The 19,379-nt window shown below is 44.4% G+C and overlaps 1 protein-coding gene across 2 annotated transcripts in view; it reads right to left on the bottom strand.

Annotated features, from left to right (window-relative positions):
• AP3B1 (adaptor related protein complex 3 subunit beta 1) overlaps window positions 1-19,379 on the bottom strand; it is a 1,836,520-nt gene that overhangs the window by 1,460,832 nt on the left and 356,309 nt on the right. For both annotated transcript variants that reach the window (XM_085632261.1, XM_085632260.1), the window contains exon 5: window positions 11,555-11,715. In XM_085632261.1, the coding sequence (XP_085488387.1) occupies window positions 11,555-11,715 (161 nt within the window). The remainder of the gene's footprint in view (window positions 1-11,554; window positions 11,716-19,379) is intronic.

Raw genomic sequence — 19,379 nt, 5'->3', positions numbered from 1 at the left:
CTCCACAGTAGCAGACGCCCTCCTTTTGCCACAATCCAAGAAGTTCAAACAGAAAGACTCATCACGTTTGAAGAGCCTCCCGTGAGGAATGAAGGACTATGCAACAATGCTATGGAACTCGTTCCCCTTGAACGCCAAGTACAACTTCAAAACCAAAGTCAAAATAATTCACAAGTTGCAATTAGACCTAATACAGGCGTCTACATCAACATGCCTCGACAAGAGCAAAATTAGATCTCAACTAACCCCGATGCAATTCCAACAATTGATCGGACTGCTTCTGGCTACTTCATGAACTCTGATATGTTTTCTTTGGGTCCAAGTGTACCAGAAACTTTGCCAGCCCAACAAACATACAAGCAAAAAATCATGAACTTTCTTCACTTTTTCAAAAAGACATACTTAGCATCGTCTTGGGTAGAACTCTGGGTAATTATTGGGTTACTCTTTTTTCTTTTCAGGCTAGGCTTAGTTATAACTTTTAGCATGTTTATTAATGGAAGATACCGCTAGCAAAGCTCTACAGCCCAAAAGGTCAAGTTGATTTTAAAGCCACATCAATCATCACATCGTGAACAAAGAGACTTGTCATCAGTGAACATAACAGCAGTTCCTATACCGGATGGTATAGTATGGGATAGGGTTGATTTCAACATATTCGGCCCAACCGAGCTTTTAAAAATATCTCACGCATTTAAAATTTCATTAAGTGATATTATTAACTCCAGTAAATTTTCTGACGATTGGGACACCTAAATTGTCAATAAAATGTAGTCTGATTTATAACAAACTGCTGCATTTTCTAATACTGAAATGTTAGAAGGTTCTTCAGAATAGGACACATTGTACTGTTATCAACATTATGATCATAATTTTTTACACTAATCAATAACACCTATAAATGTTTTTGAATACCATCACTGGGAACATTGCCCTACACCACCAAAAAGTAGTTCGTGGACATTTACACAGACATTTTCATATTTTTCAGGGTTTAACACCACTGACCCGACCTCATTTTATTATAAGGTTACACCGACATCGGCACTGAAAATTATGCTGACTAACACCAAACAGATTTACTATCCTTCCTTTATTGCCCAACTGTCTGAACAGGGTTTTGACCCATGGAAGGACACAATAGACTTAAAACCAGTCTGGGGTTCTAGGGACTGGCAAGTCCATGGAACAGAAGCACTTAGAGCATGCCTCATTCCAAAGCAGATTATATTTCTGAATGACACTGTGCAATGACACTGGGCAAGCCAAGAACAAGTATATGAGCACCTCGGTTTCCAACACCATCACAGTTGGAGAGGTGGCAGAATTCGACGTCAGAGGAAGGGGCAACAGTAGATGACATAATACAGTACAATAGAACAGACACCAATTGGAAACAATAGTTGATTTGGCCCTTAGACACGAACAGATGTCATAAAAGATTCTTGGGTATTACCGAAGGGTTTAGTATCCACAGGCCAGACCCACGCTATGTACAAAGAGAACATCCAGGGGTAGAGACATCCTACAGTGTTTGGAAGTTGTGCCTTGATTGGCTAGAAACCTCAACACTCACAGAAGTGAAACAACACGTATCCTTACTCTCACAAGACATGGATCTTAGGGATTTTCAACAAGGTCCCAGGAAACATCGTCAAAAACGTTTCATATATGCCGGCATCTATGCCGACTACAGTGAAATCTGGAAAATATTCCAACAAGAGGCCGCAGAGAGAATACGGGAGATAGACCGTATAATCTAGAAAAATCACTAGCTGTAGTAGATAATGGGTTAACTACTTTGACCTCCAGGATATATTCTATTGGTAACATTGTGTCTTCTGCGACAGACATACTAGAACAAGATTTGGTCATATTACAACACAGGCAACCTCAGTTACATTCTATTATGTTATTAAGCTGGACGCTGCATTTTTTGCGTGCAGGCTATGTACCTTAGCGTTTTATCAACACTATGTCTCTGTTTTCTGAATATAATCTAACAGATAAACATGATGAAATGGCACAAAGGGGAGCTAAATATACAATGCTGTATATTGAACAACTGGATAGACTACCATTTACAGTGGCGGAATCACCTTCTACTGAATGGCTAATCCATGGCAATATAACTCTACAGGTCACTACTTTTCAGTTTCATTACTGCCTTGAGCAGAGGTAGGCAGGCATATATGAAAAAATGGGTAAGGAATACATTAAGGAATCCTGGGAATTACCATATAGATTTTGATGCCTGAGTGGGGATCGGGAAGTGTTTCTAAGTGGTAAAAACTGCAAGAACGCTTTGAGCGGTTCTCTCATGTGCCAGGACATTTCATTGGACGGCGTTTGTAATAGGTCGGTAGCAAACTTGTCCTGCCACATGAAAGGGAGTCCAGCTGCTGTGATTAAACCAGTATTCGAGCTGCTCTCGAATGGGAGTTACTTGATGCTGAACGATCAAGGTTGCTGTGGTATGCTAACGGGCATTGCCTATCCGGTCACCGTGAACTCCAGGGATACTTGCTGTATGCAAGTATTATTTCCCCCAACAAGTACTGTCAGGGAGGCGCCGCTATGGCCTTCGTTGAATGTTTCTTTTATACAGTTTGATACTTTGAGCAGCCTGAAAGCCATGCTTTAACAAACCGTACCCTTAACCTCCACTCGAAAGACCTTTAATCTTCAAATCGCAAGAAGCTAGACGGATTTAAAGGCACTTATACGTACAAACTGCCCCATTCATTTCGCATAAATGGTGGGTTGTATCTTTAATATGTATGATACGCGTGTTATTGTACACCTACTTAAGACCATAGGGTCAGGTTTTCTTAACTTCATACACTCCGTATTTAGAAGCGTTTTCGGAGGTCTACCTCTGATCCTGCTATCAATAGTGGGAATCCCGATTGCCATCTATCTGCTACGCAATGGACGGCCCAATCACCAACGAGATTGCAAAAGCTCTCCTGGAACGGAAATACTGTGAACGCATGGTACAACATCTGGGCACGCCTCGCCTATGGGAACTAAGCACCTCTACGTTCCTATCGTTTAGACCTGTCTGGATAGACTGCATCTTACCTGTGCTTCGATACTTGTTTTGTGGTGTCGAATCCGTGTTGGACCTCTGTCTGACACTAGCGATCGACACGCCTGCGGACTTAAACGCGAGGCTGGAACCCTGGAGGTCCCATGCTCGGCAATGTCCCCGGCATATTCCTATCCTGATGACTGCATTCCTCGAGAACCCGCAGGTGCCTTTAACAACTGGGGTGAGCTTCCGCTTCACCACTAGCACCCAGGTATCGACTACAGCACCGGCTGCCTCTTCACCAGCAATTGGCAGTACTGAATTTTATCTATGCTCCATTGACATACTCTGCGAGGTGTTACAAGGTCCTTCCCCTGCGACAGCAAGTAGCAACAATGTTGCGTCTCCCAGCCTGGACACAATCTAAATCTGGCTCTTCGTGTGCTGGGAAAGAATTCAGATTTTCCTTTTCGTTTCAAACTCAACTAAAATTGGAACATTTCTTAAAATTGACACTTTCTGGAGGCAAAATTCCGGCTACACCCAGGGGGGAGAGAATGTAATCAGTGTAAAGATGCTTGTTGTATACCGATACTATGTTGTTGAAAAAATAAAAACTTTAAAAAAAATAATAATTGACACTTTCGCTAGAAAAGCATGGTCTTCTAAAAAGCTTGTAGTTAGGATTATATGAACAAACTCATTTAGGACTGTGACTTAAGGAACAATTCCAAAGAACTAATTTTCAGAAAACGTTTTTCCTCTTTATTACTATTTTTAAAAGAAATTGTAATATTTTAAAATGTTTTTAAGTGGCTTAGTGATAATTTTATGTGCTGCTACCTAGTATAAATGTATGGTTTTCTAGCATTTTATTATTGTTGACTATTCGGAAGAGGAGTGGGTGTTATGTTTCATATAGGTACCCTAATATAGGCCTGGGTCACAGCATACCCTTTCATCTACATTACCTCCCCTACATTACACAATAACAAGCCTTTTTAGGATTGAACCTTTTACCTAGTTCTAGTCCTAGGCATAGAAGGAGGGTTTCCCCGAACAATAGTTTTCTATGACTTCATCTTTAGACTGACACAGTATGAATGAATATTCATAAGGGTTCTTGGAAACCAGGCAGGGGCTATAATCCACCTGAATAATATTTATGTACAAGGTTCATCCCATATGTCATCCTCATACCCAACAAGGGCTAATACAAAGGAACCTTGGATACTTTCTGTATAAATACAGCACCTCTTGCTCGTGTAAGCTAGAGGGAACAGACTTCCAGGCCGACACACTGACCAGAGATGCTGAGGCTCCTGCATGCAGACGCTCCAGCTGACAGCGGTCTAAACCTCCCTTGCGGGGTGTCCAACTCGAGACTAAGCAGGGCTCCTTCATGCTCATACTTCAGGTAATGGGATTTGACTAAATCCTAGAGGGATTCTTGGCTTAACACCTACTCACATGCTAGATACACTTAGGTACATCTAGATAGGCATCGAAGGAGTATGCGCACTTTTATCATGCATGTTATATCCATGTATTTGTTCATGACTATTGCAAAATGGTAGAACTGTACCATCCGTTTATATTCACTGTACTGCTGATCATATATCTTTTCTACTCCCTAATGGTTGTCGCAGCACATATATTTTACACTAGAAGAACTGCAATAAATACTTATTGTAAACACGCCCGACTGTTTCTTCTGTGTAACACTCTGAGACGAAGTAAGTGAGCACGAGTGACTGAGTGAAAAGTATTATATTGTTTCCACGATCCGGAGGGATCAGGGTTGTCATGTTCTGAGGTTGCCAGAAACTATTCTCTCCCCAATAAGGAGACTGTAGTGGCATTGTGAGCTAGCAAACACAAAGCAGGCTAACATATCCGGTGGGGGTGCTCAGAGTTAGTCTGCCACCAGTCCTACAGTTTATTTTATTCAAACGCGCAGATCCTGCATGGGTAATATAGGAACTACACGACAGACTACACAGAGTTTTGGGGAGTCAGGGAAGGCTGGGTATTTTATATTCCTCGTATCAGTTTTGGTGCTTCTAGCTACTTTGAAAGATACCTCTGAGTGCGAGTAAATTCTGCCAGTTATATCCAAGGTTGAATGTCAGAGGCTCTCCTGCAGGAGATTAAACACATTTACATTGCCAATTTGGCAGACAACTCCTCACGCGATAAGAATCTATTTGTTTGCTAAGAAAGATGTTTAGAACTCTGTTAACATCTCAAAGAGCCGAATACCTTGGTGATGGCGGCAGAGAGCCTGATTCCTCAAAGAAGCCTACACACAAGAACTTGCTCCCCCACCGAGACTCAGTTGACCAGATTATGTCCAGCAGATATTGCGGAGAGGAAGAAATGTATGGATCGATAGGCCAGTCCTTCCATTGCTAGCTCCGCCAAGAAGTTGGATGTCTGGACTACATCGACGCCAAAGGGATCGAAACCCCGTCGCAGACACCAACGTGTCCATCTGGTCCACGCTGACTTGTATCTCTTGACTGTGATGTCTGCCCAGGCCTTGTCAAGGAGGTTCTGAGCCGAGCTCGAAAGTCCTGGGAACGACCATCGCCTCCTGTAATCTGCCACGCAATCAGGGTGAGGGCGTCGTCAAGGACTAACTAGTGAGGAGCCCTGTCCAGATTGAGAAGGAGATGAGGAAACCAGGGAAGTTGAATTGGAGAATCCCAGGAAAGTTCCAGTAGAACCAGAACCCACACTTGAGATTTCCAAATCGGGGTGATCAAAACCACCTCTGCCTGCTGGCGCATGATTTGAGCCATTGTCCGGGTAATCATGGCGAAGGGAGGGAAGACATATCCCTGTCCCTGAGCCTAATCGTGCAGAACGGCATCCGTTGCGGCCGCCAGTGGGTCCGGTCTCCAGCTGAAGAACCGGGGCAGCTGATGGTCCAGGCGGGATGTAAAAAGGTCCATCGAGAACAAACCCCATCTCACATATAGGCTCGTAAACTCTTCCGGGTCCAACTTACACAAGCTGGAGCCTCTGAGGTGGCGGGAGTGTCAGTCCCCCACCTGGTTTTCCTGACCAGGAAGGTATTCGGTTGTCACGGAAATCTGATGCTCTAGGCAATATTGCCACAACCCGGTCGCGAGATCTGAGAGTACTTTGGAGCGCATACCCCTAGATGGTTGATGTATCTGACGGGCAACACATTGTCCATCTCGAGTAACACGCAAGACTGCACTCTGTCTCTCGTCCAACATCGAACCGCAAAAGAACCCGCTAAAAGCTCCAAACAGTTCATGTGTAACGATTGTTCCTGAGGAGACCATGATCCGCCTGTGGAAAAATCGCCCCATTGAGCGTCCCAACCGCATCTGCTGGCATCCGATTCTATGACAAGGTCCGGGGCGAAACCGAAGATTGCTCTTCCATTCTGTCAAGAATTCTTGTCACACAAATCATTGTTTGTCCTGCGTTATTTGCAAACGCCCGTATGGTGGAAAACGTAATCATATTGCAATACTCCAACAAAAATTGCCTTAATTTAAACCTGTGTCCTTTGTTAGGTTTCTGTTTTCTATTTGCATTGGCCAATGCATATTGTATATAGGAATCCTTTGCAATGCTTGTGAAGTGCATGTATCAATGCTTGTTGTGTTTTAGAAAGCAGTGACACCTGTATTAAAATGAGGGCTCTTGGCAGTTGAGAACATGAGCACACGCCCGGACAACTGTATTAAAATGAGGGCTGCTCTTGGCAGGTGTGAAAAAGAGCACACGCCCGGCGACGCCCAAGATCCTGGCCATAAATAGCCCAGGGTCTCTGTCACTCGTTGCTTGGCTTTCTGTTTTCTTGTCAAAGAAGGATTTCTCTCTGCGTCGTTAAGGAGAGCATCATCAAGGATTAGAGTCTCGCCATGTCAACATGACGTGACCACGTCTTCAGGAAAAGTTCTCCGTCTTCGAGCCGGCTCAGATGGAGTGCAGGACCTTTCAGAAAGCCAGATCACGCATGCAGGACAAATCGGACATCGTGTGAAAGAGCTAAGTGTTCTTGTCACGCTAATTCATTTGGTTTATTTGCCGTGTCAGAAAGAACTCAAAACGCTTATGTGTTTTAAAATCATAGATCTTTGGGTAATTTGTCACTCGATTTGTTTGTTCGAAATAGCAAAAATTATTATGATGCTGATGTTTTTTGCAGGCACTTGTTTACGCTTTGAGCAGCAAAAAGTAATCAGTATTCCAGGAACTTTTCAAACACCAACAGTTTGGTGTACGCGTATTTGGCAGCGTGTGGTCAACGATATCTTGGGGAATAAGAATTGTTTTATATTTTGACGCATATCATATTGGGTGCTATTGGACCCTATTGGAAGCATTTAAAAGCACGTCAGACTTTATTTGAATATTGACTTTCCCAGAGTTTGGGGACCTTAAGCACAGTTGAGCAAGGTGTTATGTGGTTGTTTTTTGAAGAGACATTGTGACGCACAATAAGGTGAGATTATAATGTTTTGGAGATAACAAATATTCTAAAGTGAATTTGCATAAAACAGAATACGAGGTCTAATACAATCCTTGTTTATGTTTGTAGAAAAAACTAAAGTTCCATGCCTTTAATGTTTATGAAAGACAACTTATGTGAAGTAACCCAACACCAAGAAAATGTCATTTGAATGTAAAAATATTATCGTGTAGTATTGCTTTTAACGCTAGGTAGTGAGGGTTTTCTATGCTTATATATGCATATATTCTTTGTATGTTTTAGGATACACATAGGTGGTTTGCCTTGTCAACTTTACAGAACCTGGCTGGTCCAGACCGTACACTGACTTCTTGGTGAAGCGCAAAACGCAGCAGTCTCTTTTCTCCTTTGTCTCTCCTCCCAAACCCCGTACATTCTTTGGGAACCAGCCAGGGCCTTTATTTTGGTCAGCCGCACTGAGAGGTGTTCAGGAAGGGTTGTGGATCAAGCATCGTTCCTGCAGACGGACCTGGTTTTCAGGCGAGTGGCTGGACTCACACTTAACATATTCCATGCGTCCATGTGGGAGAGCCACCATGAAATCTCGTCCCTCCCCTCGTCCGTGAGCTCTACCATCTGGGAATAAGTGAGACCCTCCCTGAGATGGGTTGCCTTGAGTCGTTGCAGGACTAAAAAGTGAAAGGGCCCTGGAAATATGGCCTGGATAGAAGATAGGAGGCCTACGAGGCGAGCAATCAGCCGCAGTGAAGTGTGAGGCTTGGCCAACATGAGTTGTAGTACATGTCTTATTTTTGTTATTTTCCGAGACGGTAGACTGAGGGTGGAAGTTACGGAGTTCATTGTAAACCCCAAGAAGGTTGCTGATTGGTACGGGACCAGAAAGGATTTTTTTGTTTATTACAAACCCCAAGCTCTCTAAGAGGTCCACTGCGGTCTGCAGGTGGCACGACAGTTGAGTGGGGGACTGTGCCATGATCAGCATGTCGTCCAGATAAACTATAAGGTGGACGCATTGCGCTAGAAGATGTTCTACCACGGGTTTGAGAACCTTGCTGAAACACCAGGGAGCCGAGGATAACCTGAAGGGAAGACTCGTAAATTTGAATGCCTGCTGAAGCCACAGGAACTACCGATGTGTCGCAAAAATGGGTACCACCAGATATGCATCTTTGAGATCGAGGCGGGCGAACCAAATGAAGACATCTCAAAGGAGGTCGTTTCCCTCCACTTGAAATGGCGATATACCAGCCCTTAGTTGAATTCCTTTAGATTTATCACAAGACGTCGACCCGCGTCTGCTTTGTCCACTAGAAAAATATTGCTGACAAACCCTCTGGGATGAATGGCGGTGCACTGAATTGGGTGTTTGGATAGTAAGTCCTGTATTTCCGTGTCTGGCCCTCTGGTGTGGAGTTCCATAAAATTCTATCTGGAATCCTTGCGTCTGACATTAATTTGCGCCATTCTCTGGCGAAATAAGTTAATCATCCCCCCCACTTGAAGCTCGGAAAAAGGTTACACACTCATTGGCATTATGGTTGGCGGATTGCCCCTTCTGGCCTCTTCCTTGGAAGCGCTGTCCTCTGGTAGGGTAGAAGTTTGCAAAGCGCATTTGGTCCTGGTAACTGCTACCACGCCTGGAGCATTGCCCTCTGGAGTAGGGTTAGGGGGTACCCCGGCCGGCAAAGCAGCCCGTGCCACGGCCAGCCCCTTGGAAAACCCATGGGGAGAAAACCTTTTTTATAGAGGTCTGGGCCTTATCCAGGGAGGAAAACGTATTAACGAATTTGCCAAGTTCTTTGATAAAGGGTTTCCCAAACAGTCCTCCCTGGGCCACTGCCCCTGCCTCTAAGGCGGGCAGGTCTCCAAGCTTCAGATCCACCTTGCCAAGTAGTGACCGTCTGCGCTCCGTAGACAGTGCACAGTTGGCATTACCCCAAAAACATAACTCCCCTGGGCGCCCAGCCCGAGAGAGCTTCCGGGGAAATCAAGGCGCCCTAAGACTTGGCGTCCTATGCCATGTCAAGGATCTTAGTCAGGGGCCCCACCGTATCCAGAAGCTTATCTTGGCAAGCCCGCCAGGACCGATCAACTTTGCCAGAAAAGTGGCCATCTTTGGATCAATATCGGGCGTTTGCAGCACTTGAAGTTCTGGGGCATTCTGCCGTGAGGCAGCTGCGTGCTTCTTTCTCAAGTGGGTTACGCAGTCGGTTGGCCACATTTTGTGCCACCTTGTCACATGGGACCCACTCTGCCGACCAGGGTGTAAAATCTGGTCAGGGTCCTGCATATAAGATTGAGTGGCCTTAACCGGTACCTCAGTATGTGTGGGGGACGGACACCAAGGTCTGGTCATCCGAGGAGTCGTCTTCCTGTAAGTCTGAGGGGAGTGGGGGAGGTGGGAGGTCCATTGCCTGGGGATCTGGCTCTGAGGGTGGTACAGTAGCCATAAAGGCTTGTCTTAGGTGCTCAAAAGCTTCCACATCCACCCCTTCCTCTCTAGGGCGTTCGCTGGTGTAGTGTCAGTGTTAACTGGGTCTGGTGGGACAAGAGTAAGGTTAGGCGTGCTAGGAGATGGCTGGCATCTTTTTGTGCACTCATGTGCCATTAACTGGGCCAGACCATCCTCCATTGGGGCTATGGCTTCATCTACTGCAAAGAACATGGAGGCACCTACTGCACCGCAGAAGCCGTCATCCCACGGGAGATTGTCTAAGAGGCCCTCATAACCCTCTTCTGAGGCTTCCATAATTATTTGTAGTTTATATCCCAGGGAAGGTGAATAGGTAAGTATTAATCCCCCAGTCAATGCCTTATATATAACGCACCCTCACACAAGGGAAGAGTTTGTGGCAGCCACAGGCTAATATTGCGCAACTGAGTTCCAGTTATACTTTGCGTGGGCTGAGCGGCACAATCGGGGTATTAACCCCGGGAACACTGCTCCCTTGGTGCTATTCTTAATTAGAGAAAAAACAAAATGAGACTGGGGACCATGTGTTCCCGTATTGACCCTCGTGGTTACTGAAACAATCCCATATACATATACACACCCCTTTGAAGGGGCGTTAGTCTACCAGGCATGGCTCGCAGCGGTTTCAGCTCGCTAAGCCCGCTCGGTCCAGTCAGTTGAAACTGACAGGATTTGCGCGTCAGAAGAGCCAAGAAACCGCCGGAGTACAGCGCCACCTAGCAGGCGGAGGACCGTCACCGCAGCACCAAAGAACGATTGTGAGGGAGCAGGCGACGCTCTCCCGATCTACAGAAAACAACAGAGAGTGCTCCTAATAGCTGTATACACAAAACTCAATAGAAAATACATTCATGGCTGCACATAAACACACTCGCAAAGCCCCACAAGAAAAGTAATTATAGAGGCATTTAACAGGGGCAGCGAGCAGCGAAGAACGAGGGGGATCAGAGAGAAGTCTGTTACGCCCTCATGTGGATCCTGAACTGCCATGAAGAGAAACTAATGTTGGACTCTCAATGGTTGTGTTGCGATGTAATTCCCAGGGACTCCTGGGACTGCAAGTTTTTTCTTTGCTTTATGTGGAAGATTGAAGAAGTGGTGTTTAAAAAAGGTGCGGTTTAATAAAGCACAGAGAGATCAGCATAATCCTCGCATCCGGTCCTGACATAGAATTTACAATCTTTAATCCCAATATAAGAAAAATGAATGATCACTACCAAGAGTTTTAAAAGACAATACTTGAAAGACAATTGTTATTTCAAACAAGCTATTTTTTAACCAAATGAATTTAAAACAGTACATTGAAGATCCACCGACATCAATGTGCGTCTATGTTGAATAAGTTGAATACATTTAGCCCAGAACACAGGACTTCCTGCAGTAGTTCCTAAACAAAACCTCTCTAGAAGGTCAAAACAAAATTGTTTTCTTAGCAAAATTAACAACCAGCAGAAAAGTGAATCCCAAAATAAAGACAAACAATTTGGTAATTGTGACTGCACTCAATTCACATTATATGTGCAGAAAATAAATTATTTCCTACATTTCATACATGTAAGTGACTTCTTACCTATATAATTTCTGAATTGCATGCGAGGCGGTTTTTCTAACATATGGTGACAGGTCTGAAGATGCTTCTTTAATAGCCAGCATCATAATAGGAACAATAATTGGCACACGGATGCTTGACAAAACTCTTAATGCACTTGCACGAATCAACTGGTTAGGATCCTAAAATTAAAAACAAAACATTACATTTTATACAATATTTGTTTCCTACTAAAAAACACACTCAAGATTTCACTCAGTTGCCCAAACATCCTACAAAGAAATAGAACTGTTAGGCTAATTTCACACGAATGCTTACTGAAATCCCCATCTACCCCTATGGTCCCACTCACCATCAAAGCTGGTGAGAAATGAAAAATGCCTTACAAGTCTATTATCACAGACTATACTAGCATGGGGTTGTTCCTATAATAATGTAGCTGTTTTTAGCCAACAAGTAATTAGTGTTCCAGTTGGTGAACATAAAGGAGATGTAGTAGCAACAGGGATGTGCAGCATTACGACAACAAGTCCAGTGTCAAATTGAGTCTTGTGGTAGGCTTAATGGTCTTTTTGACTTATACCAAGCATGACCAGTGTTTTTTGCAGTTTCATAAAATAATCAAGTCCAACATCACCGTACAATCTCCTGTAAACACATTTTTTATCCTTCTCTAAATTTTTCAGTCTTATTGGTGCTATACATCAACTATACAGAAATGTATACATGATCACCTTTGTCTAAAAATAGAACATTAAACAGGCAAGACTTATTTCATGTATATCTTCCAGAAAAATATCTTGCTTTCAATTTTATGTATACCTTTATTGCAATCTCTTCATTATTTCTGTACATTATGCCAATAAAACAAACTCATATAAATGTGTGTTGTATCATCTTAAATTGTCTGCAAATAGCTAACATCCCAAATACCCTGAGGAGTTTGTCAATGTTGTTCCTTCCTTGACCTTCTAAAGGCAGATAATCTACTAGGTACTGGCTGCTGCCAAATCAGGTAATTCTATTAATATGTTATTAGCAAATTACCTACTCAATCTGGGATAACTAACGTTGTTTCAGAGATTGGATTGATATAATTCTTTTTCACATGGTTTATATACCTGATGCAATAATCTAAAGATCTATTCATACCTTAATGTGCAAATACTTTCTCTAATTTATACCAGTACAGACAACCCAGTTCGATTTCCACCTTCTCTCTATACCTGCTCCATAAATCCATTCGCTCAGACCGCATAAAAAACAACTTTGCTTCCTTCCTGATTTAATCTATCTTCAACATTCATAGAATGTGGCAGCTAGAGGCTGATTTGGATAACTGGATCTTAATTTTCTTATTATTGCTGCTGTAGCAGTAGAGGCTGCCCAATGTTCTACAGTTTTTGAAAGCTTGCGGTAGATTCCCCTTCATTTTCATATAATTGTTTCTATTTGGAAAATATGATTTTGTGTTCCAATAAAACAACTCAAACATTTGATTAAATCTCTCAAAGTTATATTTGGAAAAAAAGTAGGTATTTCATGAAACAGCCAGAATACCAAGAGAAATGTTAATTTTTAGAGATAGCACCATGAGCCATCAATGACATTAGCAAATTCTGCGCTAAAATGCAGCAAGTTCACTAAACTACTTACCTGCTTCAACCGGTTTTTATTTAAAATGCTATAAAAAGAAGTCACACTGAATCTGGACGTTAAATACACTAAGATGTTCAGAGAGACAAACGGAAATTGCGCTAGTCCCTTCATGATCTATCCTGGGTGGATGTAGAAGGAAAATGCTACTTAACAGTATGCAACTGTTCTTGGCATGTAGAGCTGCAGAGTTGTACACTATGCATAGATAGCCATCTGGTGTTGGGCTCGGATGTCTGCATGTTTTCTTCAAAGCAGTGTTGCAGTCACGAGACCGGTGACTCCTCCTTCAGTGGACAACGCGCATGGGCATCGGCTCCATCATTAGATTGTTTTTGCCACTTAGGGTTAGGGATGGAGTAATAAGAAGTAGAAAGATGACTATGCGTGATGTATCTAAATAAGATAATACTGGAACAGATAGAGGTGGGCGTGTACAACTCTGCAGCTCTACATGCCAAGAACAGATGCATACTGGTAAGTAGCATTTTACGTTCGAGGCATATGAGCTGCAGATTGTACACTATGCTTAGACTATACAGCAGTATCCTCCTTAGCGGTGGCTATCTGTATCTGTTGCAGTAGTTTGAAATAGTGTTTTTAATACAGCCTGGCTCACACTAGCTTGTTGTTTTGCCTCCACGTCTACACAATAGTGTTTTGTGAAGGTGTGTGGTGTGGCCCAAGTTGCTGCCTTACACATGTCAGAGGGGAATGTTCCCTAAGAATGCCATAGCAGCCCCTTGTTTGCGCGTAGAATGAGCTCTAGGGGGAATGATGCATTTTACAATCCACCTTGCAATTCCTGTTTTGGATATAAGATTGCCCTTATGAGGTGAGGAGAAAGCTACAAAAAGTTGATTGGATTTCCTAAAGGATTTTGTTCTTTCAACGTAGTAAAGTATGGCTTTTAACATCTAGGGTGTGTAGAGCTCTTTCTGCCACTGAGTCTGGTTGAGGGAAGAATACTGGTAGTTCAACAGACTGGTTCAGATAAAAGGCAGATACTACCTTGGGTACAATTTTTGGGTTTGTTCTAAGAACCACTTTGTTATGATGGATCTGTAAAAATGGTTCTTGTATGGTTAATGCCTGGAGTTCACTCAGTCTTCTGAGGGATGTGATAGAGACTAAAAAAGCTACTTTTCAAGTGAGGAACTGTAGTTCACATTTGTGGAGAGGTTCAAAGGGAGGACCCATTAATCTGGTGAGGACTACATTGAGATTCCACACCAGAGAGGAAGGAGCTCATGCGGGAATTATTCTTAAGCTCTTCCATAAAAGCTTTGATAACAGGAACTCTAAATAAAGACAAATGTCTGTTTTGTAGGCAGGCTGCTATGGCAGCTAGATGTAACCTTATGGATGTATACGCTAGGTTGCATTGCTGTAGAAGCAAGATGATGTTTTGAATAGAAGCATCTAGTGTGTTGATTTTGTTGTGTGAGCAATAAATGACAAACCTCTTCCATTTTGCCGCATAGCATGCCCTTGCGGAAGAGCGTCTAGCTTCTTTGATAATGTTCATACAGTCGGGCGGGAGATTAAGGTAGCCGAACTCTAGGATTTCAGGAGTCAGATCGCAAGGTTGAGCTGATTGGGATCTGGGTGTCTTATCTCTCCATGGTTCTGAGTAAGAAGCTTGGGTGAGAGGTGAGGTTTTTGATGTGGTACTACTGATAATTCCAGCAGAGTTGTGAACCATGGTTGCCTTGCCCATGTTGGAGCAACTAGGATCATTGTGAGGGAATGTTGTTGGAGTTTCCTCACTAGTAATGGAATGAGTGGGAGAGGCGGAAAGGCGTGAGCAAATTTGCCTGACCAATTAATCCATAGCGCATTGCCTTTGGACAATGGGTGTGGATACCTGGATGCTAAGCTTGGGCATGTTGGTGTGTGGCAAACAGATCTATTTCTGGGTGTCCCCACGAGAGAAAGAATGGAAAAAGAACTTGAGGATGAAGTTTCTATTCGTGGATCTGTTGTGTTTGACGGCTGAGCAGATCCGCAACCTGATTGTGTACCCCTGGCACGTGTTCTGCCAGGAGGTATATCTTCCTTGTAATGGCCCATCTCCAAATGCTCTGCGCCAGGTTGGATAACTGGAGAGAGTGTCCCCCCCCCTTGCTTTTGTAATACATCGCTGTCATGTTGTCTGTACGGATTAGGACAGCTTTCCCTAGCAGTTGTAGTTGAAAAGACTTCAATGCTAGAGAGATTGCTAACAATTCCAGGTAGTTGATGTGGAATTGTTTTTGTTGGGGGGTCCATATCCCTTGAACGGTCTGGGTTAGAAGATGTGCTCCCCAGCCGGTGAGCGATGCATCTGTTACCACTATCTGTGGGACTGGCTCGAGGAACAACCGCCCTTTGGAAAGGTTTTTTGTGGTCCACCACTGCAAAGAGCGATGGGTGCGGTCGTCCACCAACACCAGATCTGTTAGCTGACCTTGAGCCTGGTTCCACTGACGTGCTAGACACTCTTGTAATGGACGCATTTGCAGTCTTGCATGAGGGACGAGGAAGATACAGGAGGCCATCATTCCTATTAGTTGCATGAACACTCTTGCTGGTTGTGAGTGTTGTGGCTGATATCTTTGAACTAGTGTTTGTATAGCACTTATCCTGACTGGATTGGGATATGCAAGGGCTGTGGAAGTATTTACGGTAGCTCCTAGAAATTGTTGTGTGGTGAAAGGTTGAAGATGGGATTTGCCTAGATTTATTGTGAATCCCAGACTGTGAAGCAATTGTATTGTACAGAGTGTGTGTTGAACACAGCTGTTGTGGGAGCTTGCTTTTATGAGCCAATCGTCTAGATAAGGGAAGACATGAATTTGCTGTCTTCTCAGATGGGCTGCAACCACTGCGAGGCACTTGGTGAAAGCTCTGGGCGCTGTGGTAACTTCAAATGGGAGAACCTTGAATTGGCAGTGGTGACCATCCACCACAAACCTGAGATATTTCCTGTGAGCTGGGTGAATGGGAATGTGGAAGTAGGCATCCTTTAGATCTAGAGTGGAGAGAAAGTCGCCTTGCTGTAGTAGTGGAAGCACTTGTTGTAAAGTGACCATGTTGCAGTGGTCTGATTGAATGTAAAAGTTGAGCGGTCTGAGGTCCAGTATTGGCCTGAGAGAGCCGTCCTTGTTTGGGATTAGAAAATAGAGGGAATAGACCCCTGTGCCCTGATGAGGCAGAGGAAACGGCTCTATTGCATGTTTTTGTACATTGCTAAGACCTCGTTTGAGGAGCGTTAGGTGTTCTGATGACATTGGATGCTGTTTTGGAGGAATGTTGGGAGGCGTAGTGGTGAGTTCCAGGTAATAACCATACTGGATAATCTGTCTTACCCACTTGTCTGTTGTGATGGAATTCCAGACAGGCAGCAACTGTGAGAGTCGTCCCCCGACAGGAGTGGGATTATCGGGGGGAAGCGCAGGGAAGTCACTGTTTGTTATTAGGGGAGTTGCTGTTATGTTAAGTTGCGGGTGTTGTTACCCCTGCCTCTACCCTTGTTGTTGTTCCCTCTGTAACCTCCTCTATTGTATCCCCTGGAAAAGGAGCTCTGGTTGGGGCTTTTATAGAATGAGGACAAGTGTTTAGACGTATTTTTTTTGGAACCTGCTCTATAGAAAGAGCGATGAAAGGAACCTCTTGCAGATGGTAACTGTAAGGCTCCCATAGACTTTGCGGTCTCCATGTCTTTTCTAATCTTTTCCAAAGATGCATCTACTTCAGGGCCAAATAGGTACTCTCGGTCCAAAGGGGTGATTAAGGATGGTATTTTGTACCTCCTGTTTAAATCCAGATACCCTGAGCCAGGCGTGTCTGCGTAGCAAAACACTAGTGTTTATTGCACGGGACACGGTGTCTGCTGCGTCAAGCGTGCATTTGATGGATGTATTTGTTATTAGTTTGCCTTTCTGTATAAGGTCACTATCTTTGTCCTTATATTCCTGAGGTAGATGTTGCATGAGCTTTTCCAGCTCATCATAGTGGGCCCTATCGTATCTTGCTAGAAGGGCTTGTGTGTTTGCTATTCTCCATGAGTTTGCAGCTTGAGACGCCATACGTTTCCTGAAGCGTCTAATATTTTAGATTCTTTATCAGGAGGTGGTGTGTCACCTGACCCCTGAGAGTTTGCCCTCTTGCGTGCATTGGCTACAACCAGCGAATCTAAGGGAAGTTGGCCCTTGATGTATGTAGGGTCAGTGAGAGCTGCTTTGTATTTTTTATCTACTCTGGGGTTAAGAAACCTAGCTCTAACCGGGTCTTTGAACACCTCAGGAGCGTGTCTAAGAAGGCCTTGCTACATGGGCAAGACAGGAGTAGATTTTTGTGGTTGGTCAAAAGTATCATTAGAAAATCCTCTTCTACAGGATCTGAATGTAGTTTGACCTTATGGTATGTGGCGGCCCTATTGATGAGCTGGGCAAAACCCACATTGTCATCTGGCGGAGATGGTTTTGAGGGGTAGAAATCCTTGGTTAGATCAGGATCAGTGTTATAATCATGCCATGGCTCTGGATCCTGTGGTGGATCATCAGGATCTTCAGAGTCTAAAGGTACTACATCTTCATCTTCTTGCCCATCCCCATGTGAATCATTACTATCCTCTGGTTGTGGAGAGTGTGCTAGCGAAATGAGTAAATTAGGGTTAACTGGTGGTGGTGAGGTATTAGTAGCTATGTGTAATTTTTTGGGAGGAACTGAAGCAAGTGGCAAATGTTCTGGTTTCCTCTCTGTAGGTAGTTTGGTGACTATTTGACCAGTCTTTGGGTGAATAAAGATGGTGGTTTGTCTTGGATCAGGAAAGAAAAGCTCTTCTGGATAGATAGGTTTCTTCGGCGTCTTATATTTCTCCTTGGAAACAGTTTTTTGATGTTTTTGGACAGTGCCCAGTACAGAAGGTTTCCCTGGATCCGAGGCCTTCGGTGCAGGTTGTTTCGGCTCCGGAGGCGCTTGTTTAGGAGGCTTATTTATAGGAGTTTTGTCCTTTAACCCCTTGAGTGCCCCGCCCTTTCCCCCTCCAGTGCCGGGCCTTTCATTAGCGGGCGGGGTCCATGACGAGATAGTCTCGTCATGGGCACAGCGCAACCGCGCTCCATGACTAGACTATCTCGTCATGGGCATAGAAGGGGTTAATGTTCTTGGCTCTGAAGTTTCCGGTGCTGAGGTCTTTCTCTGTGTGCTTCGGGGCCGAGGTTTTATCCGGCTGTTTCGGTGCCAAGGGATCTTTTGCCTATTTCGTTGCCGAATGTTTTCCCGGTGGAGGGCGTGGCAACTCGGACGACAGCTTTCGGTGCCGAAGATGGCTTTCCGGTACTGGGTGGTTGGCTCAAGCCAGAAGGCCTTTCTTTGTCCTTCGGTGCGGGCCCGGAGGCGGGGCACTTGAAGTTTTCGTACGGTGTGGACCTGAGCCCGAAGGTGTCACCGGAGCCGTTGGTATGGTATGGGCTTGGGTGGGGCAGGGGTTTCGGTACTCACGTCCCTTTGAGCCAGGGTGATGTCACCTTCGGCATCGGAGATGTCTGCTTCGGAGTCCAGGACCTGTTCTTCCTGTTCTGGCTCTGGAAGGCTATCAGGACCTGGATGGAAGATGTCCGGAATGGAACCTGTGTCTTGGGATATCTCGTGGCATCGAGCTTGACGATCCCGGATGGTCTTCTTGGTCTTGAAGGAGAGACATGCCTCACAATCGTCCTCTCGATTTTATGGAGAGAGGCACCGATTGCAAACAGGATGGAGGTCCAAGTGTGGAAATTTAGCACCACACTGTGGACATTTCTTAAAGGGAGTCCGTTCCATCGACGTCCATCTCTACTAGCGTGGGTAGGCCAAGCGGTCCGCGTCGAAGTACACAGGCGTTGAAGTTATTCGAAAGTTGTTGAGGGTGCGTCAAAGTTACGCGATTGAGACAATACCATTGATTAAGTGTGATTGCGCATCGAAAGGGGGTTAGCAAACGACACCGACCCGGAGCGCAGCAAGTCACATCCGCACCCGATGGTGGAAAAAAACAATCTAATGATGGAGCCGATGCCCATGCGCATTGTCCACCGAATGAGGAGTCACAGGTCTTGTAACTGCAAAACTTCTTCGAAGACAAAATCATGCAGACATCCGAGCCCAACACCAGATGGCGATCTATGCATAGTGTACAATCTGCAGCTCATATGCCTCGAACATA

The sequence above is a fragment of the Triturus cristatus genome, chromosome 2_1 (genome assembly GCF_964204655.1).
Source record: "Triturus cristatus chromosome 2_1, aTriCri1.1, whole genome shotgun sequence".
Classification (NCBI taxonomy): domain Eukaryota; kingdom Metazoa; phylum Chordata; class Amphibia; order Caudata; family Salamandridae; genus Triturus; species Triturus cristatus.
This window is presented reverse-complemented; position numbering and strand designations above follow the sequence as displayed.